At 44.0% G+C, this 10,035-nt stretch overlaps 2 protein-coding genes across 16 annotated transcripts in view; one reads left to right on the forward strand and one right to left on the reverse strand.

Moving 5' to 3' along the window:
• SMARCA4 (SWI/SNF related BAF chromatin remodeling complex subunit ATPase 4) overlaps positions 1 to 3,607 on the forward strand; it is a 79,092-nt gene extending 75,485 nt beyond the window's left edge. For all 9 annotated transcript variants that reach the window (XM_026679554.2, XM_087957017.1, XM_026679557.2 and 6 more), the window contains 3 exons: positions 606 to 738; positions 2,199 to 2,338; positions 2,663 to 3,607. In XM_026679554.2, coding sequence (XP_026535339.1) covers positions 606 to 738; positions 2,199 to 2,338; positions 2,663 to 2,695 — 306 coding nt within the window. In that variant the 3' untranslated portion in view covers positions 2,696 to 3,607. The remainder of the gene's footprint in view (positions 1 to 605; positions 739 to 2,198; positions 2,339 to 2,662) is intronic.
• On the reverse strand, positions 3,587 to 9,702 carry DNASE2 (deoxyribonuclease 2, lysosomal). Of its 7 annotated transcripts, none has more exons than XM_087957022.1 (7): positions 9,172 to 9,702; positions 7,812 to 7,947; positions 6,870 to 7,047; positions 6,332 to 6,413; positions 6,066 to 6,230; positions 4,875 to 5,072; positions 3,587 to 4,735 (listed from the first exon to the last, which is right to left on the reverse strand). In XM_087957022.1, exons 2-7 carry the CDS (start codon positions 7,904 to 7,906, stop codon positions 4,377 to 4,379), a joined length of 1,077 nt encoding a protein of 358 aa, XP_087813148.1. In that variant the 5' UTR covers positions 7,907 to 7,947; positions 9,172 to 9,702; the 3' UTR covers positions 3,587 to 4,376. The 7 variants fall into 7 exon arrangements, with proteins under 7 accessions (XP_087813148.1, XP_026535349.2, XP_026535348.2 ...); XM_026679564.2 differs by having other exon boundaries at positions 7,812 to 7,924; positions 8,981 to 9,342; XM_026679563.2 differs by having other exon boundaries at positions 7,812 to 7,924; positions 9,172 to 9,305.
• Positions 9,703 to 10,035: the final 333 nt, after the last annotated feature.

A 10,035-nucleotide genomic window follows, 5' to 3' on the forward strand; every position in this document is an offset into this window, starting at 1 on the left:
TGGGTAAGAATTATCAGGAGATAATGGGTTTTATGAATCTCATAAAGCTCTTTTCTATTATCTCTCACATCCTTAACCAAGCTTTAGAAGCCCCCTTCAATTTACTTCAGTATGTATCTGATCAGTGGTGGGATTCAATTTTTTTACTACCGGTTCTGTGGGCGTGGCTTGGTAGGCGTGGCAGGGGAAGGATACTGTAAAATCTCCAGTCAGAGGTGGGATTTGCTGGTTCTCTGAACTACTCAAAATTTCGCTAGTGGTTCTCCAGAACTGGTCAGAACCTGCTGAATACCACCTCTGTATCTGATGCTGTTTTAAATGCTACTGCAACCAGTTGAGACGGGCAGCCACTTTTTCCCATTCTTCTTCCTAATTCAATAAGGAACACAAGATTCCTGGAAGATTACAGCAAGATATATGATAGGAGTAGACACTCAAAATTGTTGTATGTCCCCAGTAGTATTAAGAATGACCCCATTTTTTAAAAAACAAAACCATCATAACAACTGAGGGCATGGACTGAGGATAAATATAGAACTTAGCCCAATGGAATGAAAGGGTTAAATCAGATACAATTTCTTCGTTTCTTCTGTGGTTTCCTGTAGATTTATGAAGACTCAATTGTACTGCAGTCTGTCTTTACTAGTGTGAGGCAAAAAATTGAAAAAGAGGAAGACAGCGAGGGAGAAGAGAGTGAAGAGGAGGAAGAGGGAGAAGAGGAAGGATCTGAATCAGAATGTGAGTGTATTTTTTTATTCTGCATTATTTTCTTTGGAAAACAAATGTGTAAATTTTTCAGAAAAAAGTCTAAATGGCTTCTTCCAGTTGAACTGAACTAGTACCATGATGGCGAACCTATGGCATGCTTGCTGGAAGTGGCACGCAGAGCCATCTCTGTGGGCACGCGAGCCGTCACCCCAGCTCAGTTCCAATGCGCCTGCGCGCACACCTCCCACCAGCCAGCTGATTTTTGGGTATTTGCCGTGCATGAGTGAGGGGCGCGGGGCACATGCAGGAGACGTGTGCGCATGCGCAGGGGGTGGGGGGAGCGGGAGGGTCATACATGCATTGTATTATGGGTGCAGGCACGTGCGCACACTCACACACACGCACTTTCGGCACGCAACGACAAAAAGGTTACCCATCACTGTCCTGGTAACTTCATGGACACACCTGTGTCATTTTGCTGGTAGCAATACAGATGTAATGTGCCTTCCCTGGGATACTTTTCAACTTCAGTGATAGAACTATAGAATTGGAAGGTACATTAGAAGTCCTTCAATCCCCTACTCATGGCTAGATCTATAAGAGAATCTCGACAGATGCCCATCCAACCTTCCTTTGAAGTCCTCCATGAAGAGCTTCTGTCCTATAGCATATACCGTTTTAGTAGCAGACAGCTTGCAATCAGGAGGTTCCCCCTGATATTTGCCCCAAATCTCCTTTCTTGTAGTTTTAATTTACTGGTTCCCTTTGTTTCCGGTGGTTCAGTAGACAAGAAGATGGCTATTGTACCTTCCCTTAAATCACATTTCTTTAAACTAAAGATATCCATTTTTCATAGGGCAAACATTTTATATCTTAGCGCCCTTTTTATGAACTTGCTCTAATTTGTCACTGCCTTCCTTGAATCTTGGTGCTTAGAGCTGGATATAGTATTCCATGTTCCTGGTATTTCTGACCACACATCCACCTGTGATCCTTTTGGGGTTTTGGAGATAGCCAGAACTGGCTAGATACTTCTTGTCAAATATAAGGTAAAAGTACAAAAATTATGATGGGCAGATGAAAAAGTGTATCTGAAAGCCTGAAATTAGAGCCATCAGGAAAGGCTGACCTTTGACAAAGTTAGTATCCAAAGCTTGTGAGGAACGCCTCATCCTGCCCCTTTCTGCACCATCCTTATGTGTACATAAAAGGCTGTTTGTTTGTTTTCCTAAGAAGAATATGAGTTTTTGTGTGGTTATGTCATAAAACAAGCTAGGTTATTAGGTTTAGGAATACAGTGAAGCAGATTAATGGAGCATTTTGGAAATACAGATATCTAAGTCAGAATTGTGTCTATTTCTCGTGTAATGTGAATATGAAAATCCAGGAGAGATTTCGAATCATTTCAGTCCTAATTTATAATGGAACAGGAACATAATCTCATAGCCAGCTTTACAGTCTTTACAATCTCTGTCTGTTCTTCTTCCCAGCTCGTTCTGTCAAAGTGAAGATTAAACTGGGCAGAAAGGAAAAAGTACCAGACCGAATGAAAGGCCGCAGACGCACCAGCCGCGGGTCCCGGGCTAAACCCGTAGTTAGTGATGATGATAGTGAGGAAGAGCAAGACGAGGTAGGTAATAAAACAACAGATTTTTTCTCCCAAAATGACATCAGTGATCCCAGGAGGAGTGCTTTCGTTGGAGAGAGATGGCCATATAAAAAAAAAAAAGAAGAGGGCCTTTTCCATTTAAATAAGCAGAAACACAAAACCAAGTTCTACTTTTCAAAAACCAACATATGGTACAATGAGTAAACATTTTAGACCTTGGTTCATCCATGAGACCTCCCGGAGGATTACTGCTTTTCTGCCTGGCTAACTACTTCCCCAGGACAGTCTGGAAGATACCCGATACGTGAAGGTACAACTAAAAAGAATTTTCCTCTTCTCTCCTAGGATCGCTCAGGAAGTGGCACAGAAGATGACTAGGTGACATTCCATGATGGAGACCTCAGGCGTCAGTTTTTTCCAAAGCAGAGGTGCTCTAGTCCTTTAGCTGCAACGGGTAGCAAGAAAAGTAGTGTTGGATGTGGGGTAAACTGTATAAATTCTTCCATATTTATACTGCAGTGAAGATGTAGGACTTATTTGTGTCTTGCCTTGTCCTCACATCAGTAGCGTTTGTAACAGCATTAACTGTTTTTTAAAAAGATTATGATTGGGGGAACACTTGATTTTTTTTTTAATGGCAGTACTATTTTCAGTTGCAGTATTGAATCACTGTAGTTTTAACCTGTGGGTGCATGTGTGTAAGCAGTCCACTTCCTAGTACTGTATTTTATGAAACAGGTCAAACAGCCAGCAAGGAGAGGGTGGCAGGAATAACTGTGTCAGTGTCACTGGATTTCAAACAGTAATAAATTAAGCAAAGCAAACAAACACCCCACCATCACCTGTGCTGCATTTGTTAAATGTGCTTCTCTTTTATGGTAACATCTGGAAAGCCCCTCCCATCAGCTCAGTAAGGTCTGATATATCCATCTTCTGATCCATTCAGAGAATACAGAATAACTGAGTTGGAAGGAACTTTGGAAGTTTTCTAGTCCAACCCTCTACTTAAGCAGGGAACCGTGTATCATTTCAGACAAGTAGCTGTGCAGTCTCTTGACTATGTCGACTATGATTATGGCCTGCTTAGAATGATTGTCCAGATGTTCCTAAATTTCCATCTGGCTTCTCCTCTGTAGTATTATTCAAAGGAGATGACAGCCCAGGTTGCAATATCTTACCCATTCCAGATTGCTCAAGAGATTTTGACCAGGCCTGTTTTTGTAAAACAGATATTTAAAGAATTTAAAAATGAAAAGATCAAAACACATCTTTAAAGCATTTTAGCTTTTATTCATTTTGTCTCTGGTATTCTTTTTCTCATTCTGAAAGACTCTGCTTCTTTTATCCATGGCTATGTTTGTGGGAGATCCTCTGGCATGGCCTGCTGGGCAATGAAACTATATTCATGGGCTAGCCAAGAACAAGAGAGGGCAAATCAGAGCAAGTCGCTCTGATTTCAAATTGAGTTACTTTCTAGACCATGTATTCTATAAATATACCGAACTTTGATACACATGTGGAAGGTATTCAATAGGTTTGTGGTTGCTGTGGTTTAAGAGATGCTGTATTTAAACCGGCTACCGTGGCCTTGTTTAAAGACTTTCCCATTACTCGAGAAGGGAGAAGGGAGGCTTATCCTCAGGTCAACCTAGTTCTCTCACACACCTAGAATCTGCTACAGAAAAGTATTTTCCTTGGAATACCCAGATTTTGGAAAATTACGTAAAATAAACACCGTATACATTTTTATTTCAGGAAAAGAATTTCCTTCTGTATTTTTCCATATAGCTCATGTAACTCCTTGGAAATGTTACTATGGGGCAGGAAAAAATAGTAATGGAAACAGTCCAGAACACAAAGGAACCATGGCTGGAAATTAACTTTCTAAAAAATAAGGGCGAGCAAAGCAACAGCACAACTCCCTGCATTACGCTATGTAGGGCATTAATATGCTGTGAAGGAGAGAGGCAGGGACACCTACTCCTTCAAATCATCCTTTAGCCCTCTTTCCCAATGAACTGGATTCTGCTCCCTTAATAACCTAGACAACCTGAGCCAATTAGAGTCCATATCCAGTTGTATCACAATCGGTATAGTTCTGTACCAAGGAGTGAAAGCTCTTCCAAATTGTGACATCATGGCAACAGATGGTACCACCCCCACGGTGTTCCTCTGCATGATTACGGTTCATGTCTCCAACACAGGCCCACCCCGAATCACTCTCTACTCCAACACACCACTTGGAATGGTCCGACGTGGAAAAGAAGCTGGTAGCTGGGTCCTGGAAAGCCAGTTGCTCCACATTGTAGACTCTGTACTGTCCAGAGCAGTTGGATGCCAAAACCCCTGGAGACTTGAGCCAGAACTCAACGTAGAGATCAGTAGCAAGAGCCTGGGCCAGCCAGCCAGAGTACAGATCTGGGGAGATGAAATAATAGCAAATGAATGTATGAGGGTAGTTTGGATATAACTCGGTTGCCATATTCCTTTACTCTCTCCAGTAATTCCTCTGCTTTCTGTGCCTACCAAGACTAACCACCCCCCCATCATTACTTACCATCATCAAAGAAGCCGATTTTTGCAAAGCTGACAAATTCCTTGCCCCCTTTTGATGTCAGAGTCACCTGGGAATTCCAAGGCTCCTCCTGTACATGTTCTCCCTCAGAAGCATTCAACAAGGCAGGCAGATCCCGGGCAAAGGCCCCTTGCACCTGGTAATCATAGACACGGGGCTCCGTGAAGAGCAGCTGATTCCCTAAGGCAGAAATACGGGGTTACACTATTGGATTCATGGGCTGAGAGCGCATTATCATCCTGCCCAGGGGAGAGGGGACAGACACTTGAACACCTTTGTGGTCTGAAAACAGCTAAGGATATTTCTATACTGCTGGGATCTACCTTCTCCAGTCTCAGAAAGACCCATTGCTTTCCCCATTTGCCAAAGTTGACCAGCATTTCCTTCACCTGGCTTACAAGAGGATGCCAAAACTGGGCTGGCAACATATCGCCACGTCCCCATTCTCATCATGCTTGTCTCTGCAATGAGGCTAATCCCCCCACCCACTATTAATTGACTGGCTATCCAAGGCAGCAGTTTGTTGACTGTTAGGAAGGGGAAAAGGCAAGGAGCCAGGGATTCTTAAAAACAAACGGCAATCCATAATTTTGGGATTTGGAGCAGCTGAATACGGCTGCTAATGTGGGAAGCTAGGAATATAGCCCTACCTTGTGTGGAATCTGCCTCAGTTTATCCATAGGCATAGTGTGCTTCTTGAAATAGAATCATGTTGAGAGATGGTGCTACTTAGTGAAGGTCTCCTTGTGTGTATGCTATTCCTTTGTGGGGACGAGAGACGGACTGTCCTCCCATTTTTATGGGAAGGCTTGGAATGGCATGGTTAGATTGACACCTGCATTTCAGGAAAGCTAGCATCAAAATGTTTGGCTGCAATTCTTCCACACAAATTTTTGTAGCCCTTGAACAATAATTTTAGAAGTCATGCTTCTTAAGAGCATGAACCTACCCATTCCTCTTTATTTTCATGGTAATAGCTCTGCTGCCTTGATTATCCTATCTGTATCTTCAGAATCCATTCATTCTCCTGTACAAGCCACAAATTCAGAAAGATTTTGGTTTGGGAAAGACATTTTAGCACTTCCTAGCCAAAGGTCCTGAAATAATCCCAAAGTTTTGATTTTCAGCATGAAGTTTTTAAACATCCTAACATACCCCAGCCCTCACACCTACCAATGGCTTTGAACTGGCTATAGGGGTAAGTGACACACAGAAAGCTCTGTCCGTAAGTCAGGGCAGTGTGGGGCCATGCATACTCCTTCTCATCCAGTCTGGGAGGAAACCGAGGTGTGCTGTGAACAAGCCAGAATCCTTGAGTTCTGTCCAGGAGGATGACCCCTGATTGGGGAGGGGGGGGAAACAAAGCGTACAGTCAAAGACTGCAGGTCACAGCTAGCCTATTCGAATACATTTGATTTGATCTGATGCAAGAGCATTACCTTTTGTATGACCCTTAGAACCAGAGAAAGTCTCCTTTGGAGGCTCATCGTTGTACAGCACATAGGCCATCTCTTCCTCCCTCTGGAGGGAAAATAAAACACAGGTAGAGCACGGTTTTTCAAGCAGAACTTGAGTAGCTTCATGAGAGATTAGTGACAAAAAGAGATTCACTTGAATGCAGACCTTTAGATATCCAGAGCAATTTTTTTAAGGGGAGGCTTATTAGGTGACATTTCAAACCCTTCCCTCCATGACTTGACATACTGTTTTACTTCTTTAGTCCCACGGTCTGAAAAGGCTAAGAGGACCTGTGGCAGCCTGACACCAGCCTCAACTAATGTGGCCTTTACCACAGTTTAGCACCCAATCCCTTTCCTGGCCAGATGGATCTACTTGTGATTGACAAGTAGTCATTGGGGTGATTCAAGGGAAATCTTGGTCAGTAGAAGCTGAGTCTTTTCAGTGAGAGCCACATTACCCCATGACCATGGTTTTTAATTTGGTAACCATGAGAAGCTGCCCTTTCTGCAGACTCACCTGCCTGTTTGCTGCCTCCAGGTACAGCTGATTCAGTGTTCTGCCCACAGCTCCCTCAGTACTGTTCATCAAGCTCCTGCCTTTCACCCAGCCCTGGGTACGTCCATCTTGATACATGTACCGCATACCTTCTACTGGGGAACTGTGGTGGGACTTTGGCAGCTTGTAAACAATAAACCTGTAAAACAGGCCTTTAGAAATCACAACCAGCCCAAGGATGAGAGAACTCTAATTTCCACTGAAGTATGCAACATGACTTCATTGTAGGATTAAGACTGAAAGGAGATGAGACATCTGATAGAGAGCATATTAGGTGTGTAAATTCCCAAGACAATCTAGGGAAGTGGCAAGGCTCACAGGATTTCAAACATAGATTCACTGAGAAAAAGGATGTTTCCCAGCAGAGTGAGGGGAATTCATACATTACATACCAATTTTCTGCCAGAAATCCAAATGACTCAAATCACTTCTGACCTTTAGAAAAGCCTTGAGGGAAGATGTTCCATAGGGTACTTATTTAAGGTCCTTCAAATACATCCGTTAGGAATTTTGTTTGTAGTAATTTATGAAAAACTTGGATAGTTTTAAGAATTGTTTCATTATATATGTACTTCTGTCTTAATTGTACACCACCAAGAGTCCATGTAGAGTGTGATTGTTGATAAATACAATAAATAAATGCAATTTCTGACTAAAAGGCAGCCAGGATAGAGTGTACTGTTTACACAAGGCATTTCAAATACACCACTTGTTCATGGATGGTTGCAGGGAAGGAGTTGGGGTAAACAGTTGGAAAGCCTACAAACTGCCAAGGAAAAAGGAAGGGAGAGGTGGAGAATTTAGTTTACTTCTTGTAAATTGCATTAGAGACTTTGGTGAAAGGCAGGAAAAGAATCTTTTTTGAGAAAACAAAAAATAAAGCCAGGTAAAATCGACACATACCAGTCCACACTGTCCCCAGAGTCGCCATAGCAGGAAATGCTCCCATACACAACATCATATGTGAGAGCCAAAGACAACGCCAGAATGAGCAGCATCAGGATTCGGCAGAATCCCTGCAAAGGAGGTACAAGTATGGCTAAAAATGAAAATCAGGACAACAATCACCACGATTCCACCATTATCCTAATATATCTGTTAAGTATACCCATGAGGTTCTCTTTTTTTGTTATTTAACTGAGGGCAGTTTTCTAATTAAATATTCTTTAAGGGGAGGAAAGCTGGCTTATTGTCCAATGTATTTTCATCTCAATAGTCAATTCTCTAAAATTTTCTTCCCGACATATTTTCACTTCTCCATTTAGCAAATGGAGTTTGTAATAGAAATAGAAATTACTTTCTCTTGCATAGTACCAGGAGGACTCTACTTATAACTGTGTTCAAAGGATACATTCACACTGAAGCATAAAGCAACCACATGTGCTGGATTTGCATAACAGAGAACTAGTTGTCTTACCCATCACCCACTGTACCAATCCATGCAAGCACTGCCCATAGAGTCAGTACCTGTTGCGCCTCTAGTCCCGTGGAAAATTCATCTTTCATCAAAGTACAATTATTACTTCTTCCCCCCAGTAACTCAAAGATTCAGATTAGGACAGCCATGGCATAGAAAACTCAAAAGAGGAAAAAAACCAACAGGCAACCCAGAATCGGTCTAACCAAAAAGAGATTTACATCTCTCGTGCATCTCATTCTAGCCCAAGGATTAACGCGGAGAAATTACCGGTAGATCACCCTTCCCCAACCTGATGATCTCCACTTATTTTAAGACTGCAGCGCCCACATTCCTTGCACAGCATAATTATGGGAAATGGGAGTTGAAACGCTGCTGAAGGGCGTTAGGAAGGCTGAGTCATAATCCCAGCCAGGCAGGGAGTTTTTCTTCCCAGCGTTAAAGCTTTCGGGAGCGTAAGAAATCACCGAGAAGGGAGCGAGCACGCACAAAGCGCTCGCCCCGGCGCTCTGTAATCCGAGAAAGCGAGCGCTCCCCTCCGCTTGCGGACCCTTTTCTGACTCAACTTCCTGGGCACGATGCCCTCTTCCCCCCCACCCCCCGCCTGCCGGGGAGTCTGCTCCTCCTCGCGTCGCCTGTTACGAGGCTGACTCACTTGAACGCTTTTTCGGATGCTCCGGAGGGAGTACTACTCAGGTAGCGCAGCCACCGAAGGGGGACGGTGCGGACTGGACCTTTAAAACAGCTGCCTTAGCAGGGGCCCGACCGAGCGCGCCGCGCTTCTCCGCCTCGTTCCAGGTGAAAGGGAAGGAGAAAGCTCAGCCAGCAATACTGTCCGGGACTTACTTCCCCACGAAGAAGACAATCATGTGCCTTAGCTCCACCCTTCCCACTTCGGCGGCGGCGGCGGCGGCTCTTGCAGCAAACCCCGGGCAGAAAGAGAAGGCGATAGCAAGCTCAGCAGGCGCCGGGCTGGGGTGGCGGAAAGCGTTTGGCGGCGCTTGCCTATATGCCCAGGCAGCTGCGCTTATGGGAAGAGGGAGGGGGGTCATTTGGAGTGCACCAGCCGCCTCTGCTGTAAGTTGCAGGCTAGGTGGGGAAATCGTAGCTACTCGGTGGTTTCTTCGGAAAAGAACAGTAGGAAAGTTTGTTGTAGTTGCCAAGGCTCCTTCGAGCTGACTACCTCAATTACACGGAAGCAACCCTGCGGCTTTGCTTCTCCATTAAATTTACTGCTGGGGAATCTTCTGGCGATCTTCTATCCCAGCGCCGACAAGTGCTGACCCTGCTTTAATTCCTTAGATGAATCGAGATCCGAGAGCTCGGCAGATGTTAAGCCTTTGAGGTAATCCAGACAAGCAGCACAGCAACGAATCCGACTTTTTAAGCTGTTGGTTGTCCTATGTGTCCTCCTGTCCAGGTGGTGTCTGTTTTTTTGTGTTGTTTTTTTTTTTGTTTTTTTTTATCAGCCTGGTATGACCGGTGGCCTGAGGTCTTCTGGAGCTGACATCCTGACAGGTTCAGCTGGAGCAGTTTCTTCAGAATCTGAATCCTGACCCTCTTTCCGCCAAGAGCACACGATCTGCATGTTTTAAGTCATTTATTCCTGTATCTTTAAATACTTCAAAGAAGCAGGATAGAAAGAGTACTGTGGTTTCTTTCAACTCTGGTGTTGGTGAAGACTTATGAGAATATTGTGGACAGCCAAGA

The sequence above is a fragment of the Notechis scutatus genome, chromosome 2 (assembly GCF_049901735.1).
Source record: "Notechis scutatus isolate UNSWTSFEM ecotype Mainland chromosome 2, rNotScu1.2, whole genome shotgun sequence".
Lineage (NCBI taxonomy): Eukaryota > Metazoa > Chordata > Lepidosauria > Squamata > Elapidae > Notechis > Notechis scutatus.

Excerpts from the sequence above, each read along its gene's own strand:
- DNASE2 (XM_087957020.1), bottom strand. The coding sequence starts at position 8,414 with ATGAAAGATGAATTTTCCACGGGACTAGAGGCGCAACAGGTACTGACT. Across the intron at positions 6,414-6,869 it reads TGGAGGCAGCAAACAGGCAG|AGGGAGGAAGAGATGGCCTA; the intron begins GTGAGTCTGCAG and ends TTTTCCCTCCAG. Across the intron at positions 5,073-6,065 it reads TAGCCAGTTCAAAGCCATTG|GGAATCAGCTGCTCTTCACG; the intron begins GTAGGTGTGAGG and ends TTTCTGCCTTAG.